Source organism: Protobothrops mucrosquamatus, unplaced genomic scaffold (assembly GCF_001527695.2).
Source record: "Protobothrops mucrosquamatus isolate PMUCROS unplaced genomic scaffold, P.Mucros_1.0 scaffold2116, whole genome shotgun sequence".
NCBI lineage: Eukaryota > Metazoa > Chordata > Lepidosauria > Squamata > Viperidae > Protobothrops > Protobothrops mucrosquamatus.
Window position 1 is genome coordinate 229,589 of NW_015388217.1, and position 25,489 is coordinate 255,077.

At 43.0% G+C, this 25,489-nt stretch overlaps 1 protein-coding gene across 1 annotated transcript in view; it reads right to left on the reverse strand.

The window, feature by feature from the left end:
* Positions 1-25,489, reverse strand: part of PSD (pleckstrin and Sec7 domain containing) — a 73,923-nt gene that overhangs the window by 19,811 nt on the left and 28,623 nt on the right. Inside the window, 1 exon segment of the mRNA XM_029285720.1 lies at positions 6,927-6,970. Within this exon segment, the coding sequence (XP_029141553.1) occupies positions 6,927-6,970 (44 nt within the window).

Here is a 25,489-nt window from a genome sequence, read left to right on the forward strand (position 1 = left end):
CCCCCCTGGTCACGGCCGACAAGTGATCTTCCAATGTCAGCCGTGGGTCCAGGAGGACTCCCAAGTTGCGTGCCTTCTCTGAGGGGGCCAAAGTTTCGCCCCCTATAGTCAGCGATGGAATCAGCTGACTATGCCGAGGCGCTGGCATCCACAGCCACTCGGTCTTGGAAGGGTTGAGTCTGAGTCTGTTCCTCCCCATGCCACTAGTTCATCCCATCTTTTGCTTAAGTGGCATTTCCCATCACCAATCTTTTAAAAACGAATGGGGAGGACAAACCTAAACCCAGCCAGCCCTTGAAATGAACTATGGAATGTCAGGCAGCATTCGAGAAACTTAAATAGTGGTTTGCAGCGGAGCCCATTCTGAAACATCCAGACCTGAATAAGCCATTTGTCATTCAGACTGATGCTAGTGACATAGCTGTGGGGGCTGTACTATTACAGAAAAATGAGCGGAGGTCAGTTGCAACCCTGTGCTTATAACTCTAGAACGCTGTCAGAAACTGAATGAAGGTGGGCGGTATGGGAGAAAAAGGTTTATGCAGTATGCTGGGCACTTCTGATCTGGAGATACTTTCTCGAAGAGAGCAAAGTGCCTTTTGAGGTATGGACTGATCACAAAAATCTCAAAGCACTGAAAACCCCGCAGAAGCTATCGCCCAAGCAAGTCTGTTGGGCAAAGTACTTTAATCACTTCAATTTTATCCTATGCTACCTTCCCGGGGGTGGGGTGGGTGGGAGAACTTCCTAGCAGATGCTTTATCACGAATGCCTCAATATAATTGCTTTAAATCAGACGTAATGAAACCAGTGATCCCGTCTTGCCAGCTGGCTGCCCCAGTAACCACCCAAGCACAGGCTAAGGACAATGAACTGCGGCCCTTAAAGCTGCACTAAAGGAAGACACTTGGTTTCAATGCCACAAAAATGAGTGCTTAGTTTGAGATGGAGCGGCTTGGGTGGGGGCTAAATTACTCATGCCAGAGAGCCAAAGAATGGTGTTGTTGGGGAAAAGTCATGACTCTAAAACCGCTGGACATTTTGGGTTTGTTAAAACTTTACACCTTGTTAAGCAGTAGTTCTGGTGGCCATTCACTGAAAAAAGACATTAAAAGCTATGTGGAGAGTTGTCCCATATGCACTTCAGCCAAGCGGTGGCAAGGGAAAACCCCAGGACTCCTTCAAACCATAGCGGAACCATCAGCACCATGGAGAGAGATCTCCATGGATTTCATAGAATTCACTGAAAGTGAGGAAATATGCTTATATGAGTGATAACCGATTTGTTCTCAAAACAGGTGCATTTTGTCCCATATCAAAAGATCCCTTCCACATATGCACAAGCCAAACTATTCGTACAGCATATTTACTGACTACACAGTGCCCCCAATGCATCATCTCAGACAGGGGGGTGCAGTTCACCTCCAAGTTCTGGTGAGCATTTTTAAACCTCCTTGGTACCAATCAGGGGCTTAGCTCTAGTCACCACCCCCAAACGAATGGGAGTATGTGAATGTACGAACTCAGTACTGGAACAATACTTGAGGTGCTACATTAACTATCAACAAGATAACTGGACTGACCTACTGCCTTTTGCAGAAGTGGTATATAATAATTCCATTCATTCATAGTAGCATTGGATTCACTCCCTTGAGGGTGGCTACAGGACAACATTTCAGCCCGATGCCTGAATTACCACTGAGTGACCCCCGTGTCTTCCTTGAAGGAATGGGTCACTCCACTTGCAATACGTGGCCTGTTGTAAGGAAATCTTTAGAGGAGGCTCATGGATAAAAAGCAAGTTGACAAAAAACATGTGGAACCTAAAGCCTTCAACATCGGAGATTGTATCTATCTGTTCACCCGCTACATACAGTCTCTGCAACCATCAAAGAAGTGAGGGCCCAAATATGTGGGGCCCTTCCCCATCAAACGCATCATTAATCCAGTAACTGTAGAATTAAACCTGCCCATGTCCCTTCAATGGGTCCATCCTGTATTCCATTGTAGCTTGTTAAAACTCAAGGTTACCTCCTTCCTTAGACCAGAACTTCTGCCACCCCCAAGCCATTAATGATTGAGGGGGAGCAACATTTTGAGGTTCGTAGTATTTTGGATTTTTGTAGACCCTGGGGAAATCTCCAATACCTAGCTTTCTGGAAGGTTGGGTTGACTACCGCCATGTTAGGGTTCCTAAACTTGTTAAACGCTTTCATAACCAATACCCTGACAAACCTAAGTGAAATTTCTCTTCTAACTTTTTCTCTCCGTTTTTTTTTCTGCAGGACTAATGTTGCTGTTTAAGGGGGTTAGATCCTCCAGCGCAAGGAGCCGCCACAATGCTGCCAGGCCCTACAGCCATGCCCAACACAGCACCTGCTATACCCCCACCAATGGCTCTACTGACCACCCCAGTTGGTTGCCATCCTTGCAATCACCCAGACGATGACTGTCCAGCCAACATGGGCCCCAACTCTGGGCCAAGGAGATTGCCCTCCACCACCATTGATGGGTAAGTTCAAGGTTAAGTGGGATGGATGACTTGGAATCGTTATCTTTTAATTTTTTGAAATAACTTTTCTCATGAGAAAGTGCCACTGGCGCTTACCCCTTTGCTAGATAAAGCAAGATAATGGGATGTCTATGGAGATTTTCAATTATCCAGGTCATTGGTTGTTCCAAAGGTGCTTTTCAAAAGGCAACTGGACTTTCTTGTGTTTTTGTTTTCCTGAAAATGTTTCACTTCTCATCCAAGGAGCTTCTTCAGTTCTTCTCAGAACTAGTTTTCTAGTTCTCAGAATTCAGAATGTTTTCATGAACCCCCCCCCCCCCAAGAAAGTCCATTTGCCTTTTGAAAAACAACTTTGGAACAAGATGAGATTTTAAAAGTTGCATACTAGAGTTGGACACCAGAGGGAGGTAGAGGATAACAAAAGAATGGAAAAATATTCTAATGATTTTTTTTTGCATGGAATGCCAAGAAAAGTTTATGAAGATTTTTGACAAGTGGTCATTCTCAGAAATGATTGATAAACAATTAAGGATGCAATGGAAAGAAGAACAAGATATTCTGGGTAAGTCTGAAATTAATCTGGATATAAATGTGACAAGGAAGGAGAGGGATGCAGAAAAGGATGTATTACAGTTTCAAATGAAAGAGGATGATGCTTTAATGTCTACAGAAGATATACTTGGATGATTTTTTTTACTAGGTATAGAAAAGAGATAGGTTGTAAGGACTTTCTGAAAAGCGACAAAAATTGGCTTATTTGCTCAAAGATAAGAGATAATTAGTTGTTTTACTAATTGCTAATGATTATTTACTAATTACTAATTATTATTACTAATTACTAAATATTTACTGGACTTTTGCTGACAAGGAATGAACGACAACAATTTGGGATTGTGTTTTTAGTTGAGAAACTAGATACAGGGTGAAGAGAGTTTCGGTTGCAACTTAAGACATGGCAATAAATTTAAATTGTGCATATTTGTTGGGGTGAAAGAGGATTTTTTTCTTCCTCACACTTTTTTCTTTTATATCGTTGTAGTTTGTATAATTTTTATTCCTTATATAGTACTTTAATAACATTATTTGAAAAAATCACTCTGAAGCTCTCATGCTCCCTATCATCATGGAATAGCCATAGGGGAAAAAATCTTCACCAGGTTTTAATGATCAAGTTCAAGGAGAAAAGCAGCCTAGAACTAAGGAGAAACTTCCTGACAGTTAGAACAATTAACCAGTGGAACAACCTGCCTCCAGAAGTGGTGAATGCTCCAACACTGGAAGTTTTTAAGAAGAGACTGGACAGCCATTTGTCCGAAATGGTACAGGGTTTCCTGCCTGAGCAGGGGGTTGGACTTGATGACCTCCAAGGTCCCTTCCAACTTTACTACTACTACTACTACTACTACTACTACTACTACTACTACTACTATTATTATTATTATTATTATTATTATTATTATTATTGCCTGGCCAGCACAGGAAAGATTTGGATATTTAAGGTCTGAATGAATGAGAGTCAGTGGTGGGATTCAAATAGGTGAACAACCAGTTCTGTGTGTAGATACCGTTTCTGGAAGTCCATTCCGGACGTTTCCCATTGCATACACACATCTATCTATCTATCTATCTATCTATCTATCTATCTATCTATCTATCTATCTATCTATCTATCTATCTATCTATCTGCATCTATCTGTATCTGTATCTGTATCTGTATCTCTGTCTGTCTGTCTGTCTGTCTGTCTGTCTCTCTCTCTCTCTCTCTCTATCCTATCTCTATATCTATATCCAGTGCTTTTTTTCTAAAAAAAAAAAAAGGTGCCGGAACTCACACACGTAATACAACCCGCTTTGCCTACTCTACAAGGTTCCATCCAAAAAAGATGCCGGAACTCCGTTCTAGGCATTCTATGAGAAAAAAAGCCCTGTCTATATCTATATCTATATCTATATCTATCTATCTATCCATCCTGTGGGTGGCTTAGAAATATTTAGAACAAATATAAAAACAACAAATAAGAACAATACAACAGCTTAAAAGTTTTACACAGAGAGAGAGAGCCAGACACAATATCATATAAAATTTGCAGCCCATAATGCCATTCACCTGAACAATCAGTGCAGCCACTGCACCAGTTCCACCATACTCCCATAATCTACTTGGCAAATCATACCTTCAGGGTCTTGCAAAAAGCCAGTAGCGTCAGAGCCAATCTGGGAAATATATGGGCTGTCATTGGGGTTTTCTTGACTAGGATATAAATGATTCAGCAACCACCTATTACTATGTACCGTGTGCGTAGAGGCAGTGTTTCTACAGTCTGAGTGCTCTGTCCAATCAACTTTTTTCCCCAAAGGAGTGTTGACCTACTTAATCTAACAACCATTAGCTGGTAACAAAGGATTTATCTCCCTTGAATGCCCAAATCTGTGCAACCCAGATGCAGTCTCTATACAAATGCTCCTGGGGTTTGGGTGTGTGAGAGCCAGTTGTTTAATTCCTGGTACATCCACACAAACTATCCAAAATCATTAGTGATGTGTCCAACAGTGGGCATATTTATACAAAATGGCAGCAAAGAATTAGAATTTTCTTATATCTCTTGTATCTAGAAGTCACTGAGATTTATGCAGCTGAAATGCTGTCACAAAATAAATATTATTGATGAGCTGAATTTAGAAAGGATTTCTGCTACATACTGTGTACACGGACAGGTTTCAAAATGTAGCCCTTATAAAGCTGCTCTGTAAGAGTTCTCATCTTCCACAGAGCCAGAGCAATGGTAAGCATATAGAGGATTCATTCTTCACCTTCAGCGTGTACCATAAAGCTATAGTAGTGGCCAAAATTGTGGAAACCTTTTGGGAAAAGTGTACAGTAGAAATGCCACCTTTGGTTAAGTTTCCACCAATTTTTCTTCTAATTTCTTTATAACCGTAGCCTTGTTCACTTAATAATACTATTTGACATCGCTTTCTGGGCAACCAGTCAACTCTTTGCACCATTACTTTATGTTTTACAAGCTCACTCAATGAAAGAACACAAAAAAACCCAACCAACGTGATAGCGGTCACATAACACACTGACAAATGTCCTCCTCTCAGCTTCAATACATGACATCAATAACTGAATCCTACTGTGGTCTGATTGGCTCGTTGCCAAAACAAGATGACACCTGATTGGCTCCCTAAACACTCGTGCTCAGGAATTCTGGGAGTTGAAGTCCACGAGTCATAAAAGAGCCAAGGTTGACTACCCCTGGAATAGACCTTTCCTCCTTCCCTATCCTGACCCCCTTGAGGATTGGGGATCTTCGAAAAGTAGACGAGCGATTGATCACAGGGGGTGGAAAGAGTGCATAGAACCTGGTGGAGTGGCAAAGAAGACCCAGTGCCCATGGGGATCTGGTGGGGCAACATGAGGGAGGGGGTAGGTAAAGGTGTACACGCTGCTCCATCTCTGCAGTTGGTCATAAGGGTGAATGACTGCAGGGGTGCTACAGCAGACAAAACTTTGGGGCTGGGTTGTAAATACCTTTTGGGGGGGTCTGTCGTAACTTTGATGGTCCCTAAGTGATCAGTTGTAAGTCGAGGGCTACCTGTATTCAAAAATATTTCAAGAATATTCAATTCAGGATCATTTCAGCTTTCTTTAAGAAAGACGGCTATAATCCACTAAAAAGATGGCTATTTCCCCCATATATCTGACAATGATCCGCTTGATGATTACGACAAACTGGAGAAGGGGTCTAGAGCAGGGGTAGGCAACCTTGGCTCTTTTATGACTCATGGACTTCAACTCCCAGAATTTCTGAGTCAGCTATGCTCAGCTTAGAAACCTCTCCCTTTCCTCTCAGCATGGCTGGCTCAGGAATTCTGGGAGTTGAAGTCCACGAGTCATAAAAGAGACAAGGTTGCCTACCTCTGGTCTAGGAGGCTCACCGCTTAGAACAGGAGGACTTAGGTCAGGGGTAGGCAACCTTGGCTCTTTTATGACTCGTGGACTTCAACTCCCAGAATTCCTGAGCCAGCATGGCTCAGCTTGGAAACCTCTCCCTTTCCCCTCAGCATGGCTGGCTCAGGAATTCCGGGAGTTGAAGTCCACGAGTCATAAAAGACTCGTGGCTGGCTCAGTCATAAAAAGACTCGTGGCTGGCTCAGTCATAAAAGACTTAGCTGGCTCAGGAATTCTGGGAGTTGAAGTCCACGAGTCATAAAATAGCCAAGGTTGCCTACCCCTGGTCTAGAACAAGATGTTGAAGCAGACAGCAGCACATTTTATTTTCATTGTGACACATCTTGGATTTATATGAAAAATAAACAGGTAGAAATAAAAAATACAGGGTAAGATTACAAAGTTATTCCCAAAAAAAAGGAATATAATTTTTACTACAGATAATAACAGGGTACTCACATGGCCCACTGTAGCTTTTCATTCTTGATAGAACTATATACAGCCTGCAGAGGTAAAAGAAATAGCATTATTTATTTATTCGGGGTTATATAACTACACTATAATGGCAATAATAAATGTTATTTTTTCTCTCTATGTTCCTATAATGTTAGAATTTAAATTACTTTAGAGAAGACTTCCCCAATGGTTAATGGGACTATCTAAGGAGTTGATAAATGGTTGGGGGTCAATAGGTGAATGATAAATGATGGAAGGTTGATTGGGATCAATTAATCATTGAGGAATCTCTATAGAGCTTCATGCTAGTTGTAAAAGTGAAGTGGCTAGTGGTGAGACAGTATTACTCAGGGTTGGATAGTCAGCCACCAGGGAGAGAGGTCTTGAGTTTACCTCTTGCTCACACAGTTCGGATATTTAGACTGAATCTGGTATTTTTATCTTTTCTCTTTCTTATTGATAATTGTTAAATATGGCGTGTTATATAGCAGGTGCCTGTCTATTTGAATTCTAAAGTCCCACAGCACTTTAGCTTCTTCATTTTATATGACTTGTGCTATTTTACAGCCCCACCACTTTTTGCTTGCAGGCAAATGATATTTTTTGCAGATCTTCCAATGCGCCATTGTTGCTACTTTGTCACGCCGTTGTTTGTAGTCATCTTGTGCAATCTTCTTGCAGCAGCCAACAAGGTGGTTTACTGTTTCCTTAAGTTTTTTCCATTTCTCTGGAAGAGTAGGGCTACGCTGTTTACGATCTGCTTTGTTTCTTCGGTTGTCAGTAGCTGAAAGCTGGTCGCAGGGATGCAACCAGTCTTTCTCCTGCCGGTTTGGAGGGCTTTCCTCAGATTTAACGGAAAGACCACCATTTCTCTGTGATCAGCAAGGCACCCCTCCTTCTTCATCACCTTTTTGGAGCGACTTTAGGCCCTTTTAGGACCCCCAGCAGGGCGAAATCGGGCGCGGAAAGCAGAGCTCTGCTTTCCTGCGTCCATATTGCTACAACGTCAAACTGGAAGCTATTGATAAACTGGAACTACTCCAGAGAAGGGCTACTAAGGTAGTAAAAGGATCGAAAACCAAGTCCTATGAGGAACAGTTTAAAGACCTAGTTATGTATAGCTTGCAGAAGAGTATGTTGAGAGGAGATATGATAGTTGTCTTCAGATATCTAAAGGGCTGTCATGGTATAAAAGAATTATTCTCACCTGTTCTAGAGATTAAGACTAGAATTAATTGGATGAAAACTTAAGGAATTAGATACAAATTAGACATTGAGAAGAATTTCTTGAAAGTAAGAATTGTCAATCAGTAGAAAAGATGATTGGATAGAATGGTTCCCCCCCCCCTTTACTAGAGGTTTTCAAAGACAGGCTGGAAAGTCATCTATCGTGGATGGTATAGTGCAGGGGCCGGCAACCTTAAACACTCAAAGAGCCACTTGGACCTGTTTCCCAGAGAAAAAAAACACTGGGAGCCGCAAAACCTGCACGCGCACACACACAAAAGGGGGAGCTTGATTGAAGAGTTTAATTAAAAAGAAATAAGAGGCTGCTGTGCATGAGTTCTCTCTCTCTCTCTCTCTCCCCCCTCTCTCTTCCTCTCTCCGATCTTCTGCTCACCTGGCAAGCTGGCATCACACTGTTCTCTGACAAGTTGACATACATTCTTATTGGGCTGGCTCTCTCCTGCCCTTGGTCTGCCAGTCCTCTTCCCCCACTCAGTGAAGAGAGAGAGGGGGGGGGGAGAGAGAGAGCTGCTGCTTCCTGCTTCGACGCAGCAAAGGCAGGAGCCCCGCCCAATAAGCTTGTCTGAGAACAGCGTGAGGCCACTCTCTTTTTGAGAGAGAGAGAGAGAAGGGAAGGGAAGCGCAAGTGCCTCTCTCTGTCTCTGTAAATGGCGGAGGAGGCTGGGAGCCACAGGAGAAGGCTCAAAGAGCCACATGCGGCTTTGGAGCCGTGGGTTGCCGACCCGTGGTATAGTGAATCTTGTAGTGTGCATGGGGCTGGACTTGATGACCCCTTAGGCTCCTTTCAATTCTATGACACTATGAGTACTACATTTCAAAAAACACATATCCATGGTTTAACAGAAAATTATTCTGATTTAGCAAACAACATAAGGAGAAACTTACGTTTAACAGCCTTCTATATGAAAGCAGGATAAAAGTATTACATTAAAAGAGGAAAACTCTTCTCCCCATATAGATTTGCCATTCATTAACCCATTCCTTGAGTTTATGAGTAACTTTATTCCATACAGTTGTGAAATGCGCTTAGAAAAATGAGAATTCCTGAACATTTTGTAGTCTTTATGCATAACCTATCAGGAAGCCATAGTATGGACAAAATACGATGAAGCAGACTGCCAAAGGAGTGAGATAAGAATGTATCCCCTCCGCTCATTTATTCAACCTACCTGCTGAACATATATATTGAGGGAAGTCAGACTGGAAGAATAGGAGTGTGGTTTTAAAAGTGGAAGAAGAAATATCAGTGACCTGAGCTATGCTGAAGATACTGCTTTGATAGACGAAAACGCGAAGGATCTGCAAGCTTTAATAATAAAAGTCAAGAAGCACATTGAAAAGATGGGACTATAAATATAAAGAAATATAAAGGAAGTTCAACAACCAGCCTTGGAACGGTCAATAAAGATACTGAAGTGGTAGATATCTTCTACCTGTTAGAACATAAAGATTGCACAAAAAGGCCTACTAATCCCCCAGATTGGTTGTTTATTTATTTACACAATTTACAGAGCCACCCATATCACAACAGGGACTCTGGGCAATGTACAAAATTTAAAACCATCACCAAAGTACAAGCTCACAATGCCCGAATTAACAATAATCCCCAAAACAAAACCACATCATCAGCATCAACAGAGCTCACCTAACTGCTTGGCTGAAAGACCTGGAGGAAAAGTTAGGACTTCAGAGCCATACAGCAGGCTAACAAAGTCAGATTAAATAAATGAATGGATCATCAAATAAATCAACTCTCACTTGGGACACAAAGGATCGAATTCAAATTATTACACTTCAGACACATAATGTGAAAACCTAGTTCTCTGGAGAAAGCTCTAATGATGGGGAAAAAATGAATGGTCAGGAGCAAGCTGGATGGAATCAGTTACACTGGCAATGGCTGTACCACTGGGAGATTTGAAGGATCATATTAGGCCATTTCTGTCTGTCCGTCCGTCCGTCCGTCCGTCCGTCCATCCATCCGATCATTGACCATCAATAACTTTTCTGATCCTCTTTTCTGATCATTCTCAATTTGAGATGGATACTTGAATAGCCTAGAATAGCCTGGGATAGGATAGGATAGGATAGAATAGAATAAACAGAGTTGGAAGGGGCCTTGTAAGTCATCTAGTCCAACTCTCTGCTCAAGCAGAATAGAATAGAATAGAATAGAATAGAATAGAATAGAATAGAATAGAATAGAATAGAATAGAATAGAATAGAATAGAATAAACAGAGTTGGAAGGGGCCTTGTAAGTCATCTAGTCCAACTCTCTGCTCAAGCAGAATAGAATAGAATAGAATAGAATAGAATAGAATAGAATAGAATAGACAGAGTTGGAAGGGGCCTTGTAAGTCATCTAGTCCAACTCTCTGCTCAAGCAGAATAGAATAGAATAGAATAGAATAGAATAGAATAGAATAGAATAGAATAGAATAGGAATAGAATAGGAATAGAATAGACAGAGTTGGAAGGGGCCTTGTAAGTCATCTAGTCCAACTCTCTGCCCAAGCAGGAGTCCTTACACCATTTCTAACAGATGGCAGTCCAGTCTCTTTTTGAAAGCCTCCAGTGATGAAGCACCAACATCTGAAGGCAGTCTGTTCCATTGGTTGATTGTTCTCACTGTCAGGAAATTTCTCCTTATTTCCAGGTTGAATCTTTCCTTGATCAGTTTCCATCCATTATTCTTTGTCTGGGCTTCAGATGCTTTGGAAAATAGGTTGACACTCTGCTCTCTGTGATAGCCCTTCAAATCTCCCCTGATCCTTCTCTTCACTAGACTAGCCATGCCCAGTTCCTATAACCGTTCTTCGTATGTTTTAGCCTCCAGGCCCCTAATCATCTTTGTTGCTCTTCTCTGCACTTTTTCTAGACTCTCAACATCTTTTTTATAGTGTGGAGAGCAAAATTGGTTGCAGTATTCTAGATATGGTTTTACTAAGGCTTTATAGAGTGTATTAGTACCTCACGTGATCTTGATTGACTCCCTCTGTTAATGCAATTTAGGATTGCATTGGCTTTTTTGGCTGCTGCTGCTGCCACTGTTGGCTCATATTTAATTGATTGGTCACTGGGACTCCAAGATCCCTCTCACAGTTACTGCTATTAAGCCAGATTTCAATTAATCTGTATGTGTACTTTTGATTTTTCTTCCCTAAGTGTAAGATTTTACTTTTCTCTATGTTAAATTTCATTTTGTTAGATAGGGCCCAATGTTCAAGTCTGTCAAGATCCATCTGGATCTTAAGCCTATCATAGGGTGTTGGCTATTCCTGCCAGCTTAGTATCATCTGCAAATTTGATAAATTCCCCTTCTGTTCCCTCATCTAAGACATTTATGAAGATATTGAAGAGTACTGGGCCTAAGATGGAACCTTGTGGTATCCCACTGCTTACTTCCATCCATATAGACGTAGTACCATTAAAGATTACTCTTTGAGTGTGGTTTGTCAGCCAGTTAAAAATTCATCTGACGGTGATGCTGTCTATCCCAGTTTTTTTAAGCTTTCCAAGAAGTAGGTTGAGGTCTACTTTGTGGAATGCCTTGCTGAAGTCCAGGTATACCACATCCACAACATTCCGCTGGTCCACCAATTTAGTCACCTGATAATAGAATGAAATAAGATTGGTTTGGCATGATCTGTTTTTAACAAACCCGTGCTGGCTTCTAATTATAACTTTGTTTGTTTCTAGATGTTCGCAGATCTGTTTTTTGATTATTTTTTTCCAGTATCTTCCCAGGTATTGATGTTAGGGTAATTGGTCTATAGTTTCCCGGGTCTGATGGGAACCACATCAGCTCTTTTCCAATCCTCAGGTAGTTCCCCGGTGCTCCAGGAGTTTTGAGTGGTTTGGAGATAACATCTGCCAGCTCCTTCAGAATTCTGGGGTTAGTCCGTCAGGTCCAGGTGATTTATGTTCATCAAGATCAGACAGGTATTCTCTTACCATTTTTTTGTTTATTTTAACTTTTGTTTCTAGTCTGTCTTTTTCAGTTATGTTCTTCTTGGTGGGCTCGGCTATAATTTATTTCTTCATGAAGACTGATGCAAAGAATGAGTTAAGTAGCTCTGCTTTCTCTCTGCTGCCTGTTACTTCCTTGTCATCTTCTCTCTTTAGTGGATCAACTGAGCCTAATTACTTCCTCTGTGTAATTCAGAAATAACTGAGTAACAGTGTTGGAAGGGACATTGCAGGACTTCTAATACAACATCCTGCACAAGCAGGGGACTCTACACCTTTCCAGACAAGTGGCTGTTCAGTCTCTTCTTAAAAGCCCGTGATGGAGCACCCACAACTTCCGAAGGCAGCCATTCCATAGGTTAATTGTTCTCACTGTTAGGAAATTTCTCCTTAGTATTAGGTTGCTTCTCTCCTTGATTAGTTTCCATTCACTGTTTCTTGTCTTGCCTTGTGATGCTTTGGAAAATAGGTTGACTCCCTCTTCTTTGTGGCAGCCCCTCAAATATTGGAAGACTGCTATCGTGTCATCCCTAGTCCTTTTTACTATGTGGTTGTTGTTGTTGTTTAGTTGCGAAGTCGTATCCGACCCATCGCGACCCCATGGACAACGTTCCTCCAGGCCTTCCTGTCCTCTACCATCTTCTGGAGTCCATTTAAGCTCACGCCTACTGCTTCAGTGACTCTATTCATGTCAGCTATCACTCCTTCAAATTACTATAATTGTGTAGAACAAAAGGATGAGGATATTGTGTATGCACGTGTGTGGTACATGTGTATTACACTGTGTAGCATAGATGTGTGTTGTAGTTTTTTTAAAAATGGTTTTTGTTAACCAATTTAGAATGCTAGAATTTCCTTTTCAGGAAATGATGTGTAACTCATGAAATGGAAATTTTTTAAAATATATTTTTAAACTTGGATTTGGGACTGATTTATCACAATCTGTATTAGAGAAATTTACAACAATAGATTACAAAGTAATGCAACTGCATGTCCCAGTGATCACGTTTTTTAAAAAAAATAAAATGTCAACTGTGTAATCATCAAATTTGTACGGCCTCCCATCTCACAAAAAGTGACTTTGCACAGCTTACAGCACTTAATAAAAAAACCCTAATATATACAAATACAAATTTTAAAAAAGCCCAACAAGAGAGGAGAATAACTCAAGTGATTGCCACTGCTTTCTTTCAAGACTCTCCCCCACCCCACAACTTCCTCGTAGATCTATTAATGAGGTCTGGCCTGCTTAACCTATCTGATAAGCTAGGTGCTGCCATCTATTATCTGCTCTGAATAAATGGAATAAATAAAATTCCCTAGTATGAATCTTGATGCGAGCTGCTACAGGGCTCTATCTGGCTGCAGGACCCACACACATGGATGGAGAGGGTACCCACCTATCAGACAACGACAGAGCCTTGACAAAAACTGTCACGCTTGGCACATAGGCCCGCGCTAATTAATACGCAGATTCGGGATGTGTGCACTCCATGCACCAAAGAGCCTGCAAACGTACAACCAGCTTTCTCCGTGTCTTGAACCCCGTACCTGCGGGGATTTACCTTGGCGGTATCTCCGTTGGTGCCCCGGTTCCAAAACCTTGCGCCTTTGCGCGCAAAAGCGCAACCGAACCCATCTCCGTCCAGGCATTGCTGGGGAGAACTTTAATGCCAAGCGGCGAGGGGAAAGGCTGTTCTCATAAACCCAGCCCAGAGCGGCCTAGCGCGCTCTTTCCTCCCCTCTTAATACCACCTTTCTCCGCAGGAGAAAAGGTAACGTCAGAGCGCGCCGCCGGAACCCTGCAGAAACCACACACCAGCCTGGCTCTTTTAACACCCCCTTACCGGCTTTTTCTTTCTGCGGCTCTGCAAGCGGTTGACCACCAGGTCCGTGTAGAGGACGGGCTTGAGGGTCCGCGACCGCTGCGGCCAGCCGTAGCAGAAGGTCTCCACGCCGCGGCAGTTGCGCCCGTAGCGCACCGAGCACATGGAGCGCGCCCGCAGGCGGCCGGCGCTGCCGCTGCTGTTGATGCTGTTCACCCCGATCATTTTGGCCGAGGCCGAGCTGACCCACCGGCTGGGCTGCCTGTTGCAAGCAACGCCTCCCCGCAACAACCGTCCGGAAAGGCGCCAAAGCTCGGGGACCCCCCCAGGCGCAGAGCTCCCGTTTGGCTTTATCCAAGGGGGGGAGAAAAAAAGAACCCCGAGCTTCGCCGGTTAATACACACAGGTTCTCTCCGCTTTTCCTCCTCCGCAACAGCAGCTCAGGGGGCGGCTGGGAAGCCGTTTCTACGCGAGAAGCGCGCTCTGGCGTTTGCTGGAACGCAGCAAGGGCGGGGCAGTGGGAAACAGCGGCTCTGTGGAGGGGAGGGCTGAGTAAGAGGAAGGGCGGGTGGCGGCGGCGGCGGGGGGGATGCATGTGCTGCGAACACCCCCGACGGCAAAGGAGACGGCGCTGTACCGGGACAAAACGACCTGGCGCGGAGAGGTCCTCGCTCATCTGCCAAAGCCCTTCACCTGCGCACCAAGCCTGGTGCTTTTGAATTTTAGCTTTGGAGTAGTGGAACCGCCAAGGTGTAGTTTCCAATCTGACGGGCAGGGAGGCTCGTATTCGGTTCCCACGCCCTGACAATTCCTCGGTTTTTTTTTTTAATATAATAAACAAATGGTTAAAAACGTGGGAAGGGCGAAGAGTATAATAACGCATGAAGCAGGGGAGAGGGAAAAAAAACCAAAACAAACCTTCCCAAATGACAGGGTCGTGCAACGGGGGTGTGCCTGCCCCGGATGCAGCGTTTAACCGTCCCCTCTCCCATTTTAAAATAGGAATATGGAATGGGAAAGCAAGAAGCGGTCGTTAATTAACTTATAGCTATGGCAACCGCTTTGCAGCTAGGAATAAAGTACGCCCGTGGGTGGGGAATGACTTTTTTTTTTGCCTTTCACAAAATGGCTGAAATTAATGTTCGTTGGGTCTTGAAAAGAGCCAGAAGATGATTATTTAGAATACGATAAAAAATTTATTTTCATTTTAAATGGGTGTGTAGGTAATCGGGCCATTCTGGGAGGGGGGCATTCATGTGTCGCTGGATGTTTAGGATCGCGCTGTGTTATTTTTTGAGGAAGCAGTAATAGTTGACCTTTTATACTCTGTTAGAATTTGGATACAGCAGTGTTGGGAATTTGTTTTTTTTTTTCTAATACTCAATATTTTTCTGCTTTTTTATCTGGCTGTAAAACTCAAGGGCTGTGCAAAAGCTCCAAAGGTAGCTTTTCAAGTTATCAAGAAATCGTGCAATTTCTTTTCTAATTCTCAACCTAAACAACTTGGAAACAAAAGGGCACTGTCATTGCGGAGGTTTTCTAAGCATTTTCCAGCCTGAGTTAAGCTTCATTCACTAACAGTATTTCAAGGTCGCATTGAAAAACAATGAAATATTTTGCTTGGTTTGGATTTTAATTTGAGACTTGAATCCAATTGACTGTGACTTATAAATATTGTTTGTGACAGACCACTATGATAACCATTCAATAAACCCTAGTTAAAACAAAGCATAGATTAATGTATAAGCCAATGTGAGTAAAGTGATTCTGATAATGTGGAGTTGTTGATCAGACTAATTTAGGAATTATGTATGCAATTTGTTTCCAAAGATTGGTAACCTCTTAGCTGCTCAAATACTACAGGAGTCCTTGACGTAGAACCATTTGTTTAGAGACCAAAGTTACAACAGCTCTGAAAAAAGGGGCTTATGACCAGTTTTCACACTTATGTCTGTTGCAGCATCCCAACAATCATGTGATAAAAATTCAGGCACTTGGCAAATGGGATGCATTTATCATCCTGGGATCGTGTGACCATTTGTAACTTTACAATGCTTTGGTAAGGCCACACTTGGAATACTGCATCCAGTTTTGGTGACCACGATGTAAAAAAGATGTTGAGACTCTAGAAAGAGTACAGAGAAGAGCAACAAAGATGATTAGGGGACTGGAGGCTAAAACATAAGGAACGGTTGCTGGAATTGGGTATGTCTAGTTTAATGAAGAGAAGGACGAGGGGGGACATGATAGCAGTCTGCCAATATCTCAGGGGCTGCCCCAAAGAAGAGGGAGTCAAGCTATTCTCCAAAGCACCCGAAGGCAACACAAGAAGCAACGGATGGAAACTAATCAAGGAGAGAAGCAACCTAGAACTAAGGAGAAACTTCCTGATAGTTAGAACAATTAACCAGTGGAACAACCTGCCTCCAGAAGCGGTGAATGCGCCAACACTGGAAGTTTTTAAGAAGAGACTGGACAGCCATTTGTCTGAAATGGTATAGGGTTTCCTGCCTGAGCAGGGGGTTGGACTAGATGACCTCCAAGGTCCCTTCCAACTTTATTATTATTATTAACTTTCCCCGCTGCTTTCCAACAAGCAAGTCAATAGCAGAACCAAATTCACTTAATGACCACATTATTATAATTATTGATTCGTTGCACAATCAGATGCTCAGACTGGATTTGGCATTTTTGTCTACCTACTGAGTGCTTTCCAAGGCTGTTCCGAGTAAAGCTGCCTTTTCCAATTGACGGTGAATTTGACAATGCCGATGGTGTTCAAGTGGTGCTCTAGTTGTTTTGGGATTGCATCCCAGGCGCCTACTACATTTGGTACTTATCTTTGCTTGCTTTTGCCACATTTGTTCTATTTCTATTTGCAGGTCTTCGTATCTTATTATCTTCTCCAGTTCCTTCTCTTCTCTTTTTCTGTCTCCAGGTATTGCCACATCCATTAGCCAGACTTTTTTTTGCCTTTTGTATCCACAGTTCTTAAATCTGGGGCGTTATGTGCCAGGTGGTGTCTGCTTGAATTCTAAAGTCCCTGAGCAATTTAGCTTTTTCATTTTCTATGACTTTATTTTATGGCCCCACCAGTTCTTGCTGGCAGAAAAATGATATTTCTTGCAGATCTTCCAAGACACCATTGTTGCTATTTTGTCATGTCATTGCTTGTACTCGGTCTGTACAATTTTCTTGAAGCAGCTAACCGGGTGTTCCATGATTTCTTCAGTTTCTCTGCATAGGTGGCACTTACTGGCTGTTGCTTTCTTCTCAATTCTGGCTTTGTATGCATTTGTCCTTAAGCCTTGGTCCTGCGCAGCCAGAATTAGCCCCTGGACCTCTTTCTTCAATTTTCCTGCTCTTAGCCATTGCCAGGTCTTGTCATTATATGCTTTCCCTATTTTTTTTAATGTACTGGCCATGTAATGTTTTGTCTTCCCGTGCTTCCATTCTGTTCTGCATTTGGTCTTTCTTGTAGGCCAGTTTGGTCTCTCCAGTAAGCCTTTAGTGCATCTTCTTCACCGTCCTTCAGATATTCTTCCAGTGTACTTTTTTCTTCTTCAACCATCTGATGTACTTGCCACCTTCCACACCCACCTATTTTCCTGGGTATGTAGAGTCTCTCAATGTCACTACGAGGATGAAGGCCATGATTCATTGTCATTATTTTTCTGGTCTTCTTGCCCATGTCTTTTAGTTCTCTGGAGTTCAGTCCACTATTCCATTTATGTGTCTAATGACTGGAATTGCCCAGGTGTTGTCTTGATGGTATTTCCTACACGAGTTTTGACTTTAAGATCTTCTTCACTCTCTTAATGTATTCACCTCTAACCTTTTTCGGGACTTCATTGTACTAGAGGTTAGCTTGAAGGATATCCAGGTATTTGTAGTTATCTTCATCCAGACTCTTGATATTGTTTCCATGGGGTATCTCGATTCCTTCAGCTTTCACTATTTTTCCCTGTTTGATGGTGAGTGTGATGCATTTGTCCAGTCCAAATTCCATTGCAATATTTTGGCTGTATATATATAGACAGTGTTGAGCAGTGATTCCATTTCATATTGGTGTTTTTCCAAATAGCTGCAAATTGTCCATGTAAAGGAGGTGGGATAGCCTGGCATTTTTGTTTTATATTTGATCCTTATGGCCTGAATTATTCAGTAATTTTGACAGAGAACAATGATAAATAGTAGTGGTGAATGTGAATCTCCTTGAAATATTGCTCTCTTGATATTAATTTCTCCCAGTCTCTCACCATTGACCTGCAATTGTGTCTTCCATTGTGCCATCAATCTTTGCACAACATTTCTGAAGTTTTTATTGACTCCTTTTATTTCTAGGCACTTGATTATCCAATCGTGGCAGAGAGCCAAATGCCTTTTTGTAATCAATCCAAGCTACATTTAGGTTGGTCTTACTTTTCTTGCAGTTTTCCAAAATCATTTTGTCAATTACGAGTTGATCTTTTCTTTCTGTGCTGTTGGGGCAGTTTCCTTTCTGCTCAGGTGGAAAGAGCTTGTTTTCAACTAGATTGCTATGGGATTGCATCAGCTACCACACCAGTTAGCAATTTGAAAGTTGTTGGTAAGCAGGTAATTGGCCTTTTTGCTGGATCTTTCATTATCAGTTAAGTTTTCCCAGATGTTAGCCACTCTTCAATTTCACCTTGTAGTATGTTGTTAAATTGCTTGGCAACGAGTCAGAAGTTTCAATAAAAAAATATGCAGTTCATCTTCACCTGATGCTGACCAATTCTTGATCTTCCTTGCTCTTTTCTCTACCATTCCTGCTGTTGTTACTAGTTCTTTCATTTCAGCTTCTTTTTTTAAATTCTTTTCCACCTGCTTTATCCAAGCTGCATCCCTGTTGTATTTCTTTGGATTATCCCATATCTGCGCCCGGAACTGCACTGTTTCTTCCTTGTCAGATGCTGATTGATTCCATGCAGTTTCTCCATTGATGGATTTTGGTAGAAATGTTTCTGATTGGATTGAAATTGGATTGAAACCTTGATAAAATCTCAAGGAGCAAAGTATGCCAAAAGATGGAAATGGAAAACAAAAATAAAACCTAATTAATACTTTAGTTCTTAATTTGAGATCTCGGTATTAGAAACTGCTAATCTGTTAAATCCTTAAAAGCAGATGAGCGTTGTTTATTTAACAGAATAAAAACATTTGATCTATGAAACCAGTCACACTACAACCCATTTGCACGTGCTTGGTGTTCCTTAAAACTGAGCTTCAATGACTTGCGCTGAAAGCCATGCAATCTGTTGTGCTGTTACCTAACACATTTTCAGTTGGACTTTATTGGGGAAATTGAGCCCAATGTATTTGTTTGTAGTCAGGTTCCAACCACAGTTGGAACTAGCAACTCCGTCACTACTCAATGTGCTTGTAAGTTGAAAAAAATCACACCGTGTGCCCGACTTAACATCAGTTCATTATTATTTCCACTGTGCCTGTTAAGCAAATCACAGCAGGTTGTGAAGTATGACAGCACGTGATCATGACTTGCAATTTCCTTGCTGGCTTCTCCATTGACTTTGCTTGTGGGAAGCCAGCTATGAAGGTCATGAGTGGCAATCACATGAGCATAGGATGCCGTAACTATTGTAAATGTGCACCAGTTGCAAAAGGCCTGAATTGCAATCTTAGGGACGCTATGATGGCTGCATCTTCAAAGACCAGTTGTAAGTCTTATTCGGTGCTGTTGTAACTTCAAATAGTTGCTGAATCACTTGATTGGTAAGTGAGGACTATCTATGCATAATTTACATTACTGTTTGTTTGTATGATAGAAAGATGTGATTACATTTATGGAGAAATGTGCAATTGATACGTTTTCTGAGTAGGCACAAGCCATAATGGTATGCATGCAGCATTAAAATCGGAAGAAGCCGAACACTTTTGAGAGCCAAGCTCTTAGAATTTGTTCATGAAAGAGAATTTTGCTAGGATGCTATATTAAAACCACAAAATAAACAGTACTTAAGCAAAATCTTTATGACTTAGCACTATATGTGAGCAACTCTGCCTGTTAAAAAAGGTTAAGCAAAATCATGGCTTAGAGTGAATCTAGGCATAACATTAAACAAAACAAACCAATATATATCAACAACATATCATCACCATATAGCTTCAACCAGGTACACAGGTCTCTTAATTATGAGTATCAATCATAAGTCACAGCTGAGAAAGAAATGTTACGGACAAAGGGCAGGAAAGTTCTAGAAATTTTAGTTTTGATACGTGTGTGAAATCTAACGGGTTAAGACAGGGGTCTTCAAACTCGGCCCTTTTATGACTGGTAGACTTCAACTCCCAGAATTCCTCAGCCAGGCACGCTGGCTGAGGAATTCTGGGAGTTGAAGTCCACAAGTCATAAAAGGGCCAAGTTTGAAGACCCCTGGGTTAAGAGAGCTGAATATTTGCAAACAAATACGCTTTTAGTAGGCTGGCATCATTGAAAGGTCAATTTCCTCTCCTGAAAAAGAAACAGCCCCTAATGTGCCAGCCAAAGGGATGCGGTGATGGGTACAACTCATGGTGTGGGGAATCATTACCATGGGATTATTCGGACCAAGTGGGGAGGGGAAGAGGCACTTCCCTCCCAGCAGAAAAAACGTACCATTCTGGGCCCAAGGCATGGTGGAACGGCAGAACTCATAATTAGGGCAGGTGCCTTCCCACTTCCCAGGATGGGACATGCAGCCTGGCAAGCCCCTAGCCTAGACTGTGTGCCACGACGAGCATGTCCAGATTGTGGCCCTGCCGCTGCCATTCTAGGGGTGACTGCTTGGGATGTCAGCCAGAGCACTCCAGAAAAGGCCTGCCCTCTGCCTGCAGCTTTCCCTACAAAGAAGGGAGGGAGGAAGTCTGAGAAACACACTTCTGTGAGAGGGAAAGGAAGCAGGAGTCCAAGAAGGTCTGGGTGATAGTGAGGATCCCAAGAAGTCCTCCCGCCATCCTCCCCCACCACCACCAAGAGGAGATTCACTTCCCTCCCATCGCCTTCCCCCATTCTGAGCGTTGCAAAACTGTGCACTGTTGCTGCCGCTGCTCACCACCTGCCTGAATTGTTGGCAGCCAAATGTGGAGCTAGGCCAGGGGTAGGCAACTTTGGCTCTTTTATGACTTGTGGACTTCAACTCCCAGAATTCCTGAGCCAGCATGGCTCAGCTTGGAAACCTCTCCCTTTCCCCTCAGCATGGCTGGTTCAGGAATTCTGGGAGTTGAAGTCCACGAGTCATAAAAGAGCCAAGTTTCCTATCATCTAGGCCAGGGGTAGGCAATCTTGGCTCTTTTATGAGGCGTGGACTTCAACTCCCAGAATTCCTGAGCCAGCATGGCTCAGCTTGGAAACCTCTCCCTTTCCCCTCAGCATGTCTGTCTCAGGAATTCTGGGAGCTGAAGTCCACGAGTCATAAAAGAGCCGAGGTTGCCTACCCCTGAGCTAGGCCTTGTTATGTCCCAGGAACTGCAACCTCAAAGGGAGACCAATCTGCAGAGCCTCCTGGACCCCAGCAATGGTCAATCTGCCGCCCTCAAGAACAGTTTCCCCATTGCCCTCCTCCTCTTCCTCCTCTGATCAGGCGTGGCCCAGCCTACCTCACCTGCCTGGCTGTTTCCTGAAGGGATGCATCAAATGAGGCTGCCACCCCAGCCACCCACATCGGCTCAAGTCCTCAGAGACCACCCATCTGCTCACCAGGGTGCTTCTTCACCCGGCAGATCCGGGGGTGCAACGTGTGATTCTCCCTGCTGCTCTCCTCAGAACGGAAAGGAAGAGAACAGGGAAAGGGGAAGGAAAGGACCCCCTATCCCACTCCCTTTCTTACAGGTTTCAAATATCAGTAGAGCAAGGTGATGGGTTTATTTAATTTATTTATTTAATCCCATTTATACCCCGCTTTTACAAGTTGTGCTTTTACAAGTTGTGAATCAGATCGGCTACCGCCAGGCTTCTGGGAAGTTGATCTGATCCATACCAATCAATCACCTTACACTATTGACATTTGAAATTGGGTAAAAAAAGGAGTGGGACCAGGTTACTCTACCCTCCACGCCCGCCACTCATCTGCACCAATCTGGCTGCACCAAGTCATCTGTGCTGATCTGGTTGAGACCACCCGTCCATGTCAACCTGCCCATGCCTATCCAGCTGCACAGACCTGGTCACATCGACATTAACTAATTATGGATAGTACTTTAATATTTCTCTTTTTTTTATATTAAGTTTCTTTTTTTACCTTAAGACCACCAATTTTGGGAAAGTCAGGATTCAACTAATTAACTCTCTGTGGCACATTTAAGGTTATTCATGACTGATTTGTCACTGTTTTTGCCTCAGCCTCAGCCAAAAACAGAGACTCTTATTAATTTTATATAGTTGGAACAGATAGATAAGGACTGACTTTTATTATTTGCCAGAAACCCTACAGATGAATCATACTGAGCCTTTACAGCACCAACGTTTAATTGGGGGCTTTTACATTCAAAACAATCTGAGGTTTCTTTGAACTGTAATAATCATAAATGTTGGGATTCAGAAAGATTGCTGAGAAGTTTGTCATTTGGAACAACAGAAACAAAACTTATATATTAGGAATTCAGGCTAACAATGGACAGTTATTTACCGAAATAGAATCCATTACTCTTAGGCAGCCTGATTTGAAGAATTTGGGCAGGTCCAGCCTTGTTAGTATGTAAGTGGGAGACCCACCAGCACTCTAGATTAAATTGGGAACTTGCAAAAAACAAGCAACCCCCCCCCCATCTCTAGAAGACAAGTAGTTAAACACAATAGATGTGTACTTGTAATTATCAGGAATTGAAGGTGGCACTTGATTTTCTGCTTTTTTTAAAAAAAGAGGAATCACTTTTTTTAAACAGCCTTTTAAGTCATAACTGTTAATCATGCAGTAAATCAGTAATGATCTAAAAGCAGCTTACAATGAATGTGTGCTTGGTTCATTTTTCTAGTACTGGTAGTCCACTCTTAACGATCCTAATTGGGCTGAAACTTCCACTGATAAGGGAAGCGGTCATTAAACAAAAGAATACGTGGCCATACCAGAGAGACCGCAGTTCCAAGTAGACCTGGTTGCAGTCCTTTTGCTGCCCTGCTGCTCTTGCCTCCTCTTCCAACTCCTCCCACCTACCTTTCTCGTCCTTCATTTCTGCCCTTTTGGCTGCCCTCTACTCCATCACCTCCCTCTGCTGCTCCTCACTCCAGCTGACTTAATTTCTTCCACTGCTGCTGAGGCACACTTGATTAAGGCCGCTGCTGATCCCTCTCTGAAGCCACCCTGAAGCAGTACGAGGGCCAGCAGCGGCGTCAGCCAGGCATACCTTGTCAGCCACGGTAGGAAGAAAATAGCAAAGGTCAACTGGGAGTAGCAGAGGTAGGTGGCCGCAGAATGCAAGGCAGCCAAAAGAGCAGAAAAGCTATGGGGGGGGGGAAGCGAAATTGGTGGAAGGAGCAGTTGAAGAACATGCTGTACTTGGAAATTCGGGCAGGCTGCCAAGTGTCCAAATTTTGATTGTTACTACAAAAGTGCTGCAATGGCGATAACTTCAAGGAACGGACATAAGCATCCTTTGTTCAGTGCCATCATGGTTTCAAATGGTCACCGAATGACTGGTTGTTACGCAAGGATGATCTGCAAGGCATTTCCAATATTATTTTTTCCTGCTAAAAACATGAAAAAGTAATATTAAATACATTTTATAACCAAGTAGAGATGTTATACTACAATTTGAAAATTAGAATAGAATAACAGAGTTGGAAGGGACTTTGGAGGTCTTCTAGTCCAACACCCTGATTAGGCAGGAAACCTATACAATTTCAGACAAATAGTTGTCCAATCTCTTCTTAATCTCTGCACTCTTTCTAGAGTCTCCACATCTTTTTTTACATCGTGGTGACCAAAACTGGATGCAGTATTCCAAGTGTGGTCCTACTAAGGCATTGTAAAATGGTATTAACACGTCACGTGATCTTGATTCTATCCCTTTGTTAATGCAGCCCAGCACTGTGTTGGCTTCTTTGGCAGCTGCAGCACACGGCTGGCTCATATTTAAGTGATTGTCCATTAGGACACCAACATCCCTCTCGCAGTTACTTCTTTTGAGCGAGGTACCACCTAGGACAATTGGCTGCAGCCACCTCACCCCAGGCACCTCACCATAGCCTCACAGCCGACCTTGGGCGATTTGCCATATGGGACAAGTAGCCGTGCAGGATAACTTGCCAAATTCCAGAGGCATCTGTCCTGACAGCCAATCCATTCACTGAAGATGGTCTCTACCTTCCCATTGTATATAGTGTGCAGCAAGAGTGCTGGATGGCCTTGACACTAAGGCAGAAGCTTGTCCACCTCAAGGATAAAACACCCAGACACAAACTGAGCAACGTGGTACATGTAGTACAATGCAGTGAGCTATGTACAGATCTGTACATTGGGGAAACAAAACAACCTCTTCATAAATGCATCGCACATAGGAGAACAAAGCCATCAGTACAAGATTCAGCAGTCCATCTGCATTTAAAAGACAAAGGCCACTCTTTCAAAAACAGCAAAGTCCACACACTGGACAGAGAGGACTGTTGGTTTGAAAGAGGGCTGTCAAAATTGAACAGCCCTCTCTCAACAGAGGGGGAGGAATACAACATCATCTATCTCTAATCTACAATACAGTCTTTCAGCAGTTCCAAGAAGGCTCCACACCCATTTGCACTACTCAGGTGACCCTGATGACACAGATAAGCCTCTGGGGGGCTTCAACTACTCACTAAAAGAATGCAAATGACCAGCTGTATGCAAGGATTATAAATCCTGCCATTCCCCACCATCCAGTCAGAGCTGAAGAAGCTTCTTGGAGGAGAAGCGAAACGTCTTCAAAGAAAAGTTGAAGAAGAACTGGACAAGAAAGTCCAGTTGCCTTGTGAAAAAGCACCTTTCAGACACAAACAGACTCCATTGCCCTCAGGGTGGATCGGCAGCATTTGGCAGCCCAGCAAATGGACTTGCGTGGAGCAGAAGCACCGAGGCCGCCAACTGAGAACTTTGTTTGAGTAAATTTCTTGAAAGGAACGGGACTTTATTTGGAGTGATGATGCGTGGCAGAGGAGCGAAACAGGGCAGCACAGCTCCTTCTCATTTACTTCTGCTGGAAGTGAAGTGATGTGCCCACCGCTGCTTTTTTTCGGGGCAGGAACAGCCACTGCGGATGGCTGCTCTCATCCAGTGGGGTGGCAGTAATCATTCGGCACATGTGGCTAGCTGTTCCACATGGCAAATTGCTCAGGGTGAGGTGTCCTGTAGCGAATTGCATGAGGCGGGGCAGCTGAGGAAGAGCAGATGGGAAGAAATGGATGAGGGGATGACTGGGGAGGGGCAGCTGAGGTGGGACAAATGGAGGGTGGAGCGAGGTGGTTGGAGCGAGGTGCCTGCGGCCAGTTGTTCCATTCTGGGAGAGGATACGGTAATAAATATATTGGGTTTAAGCAG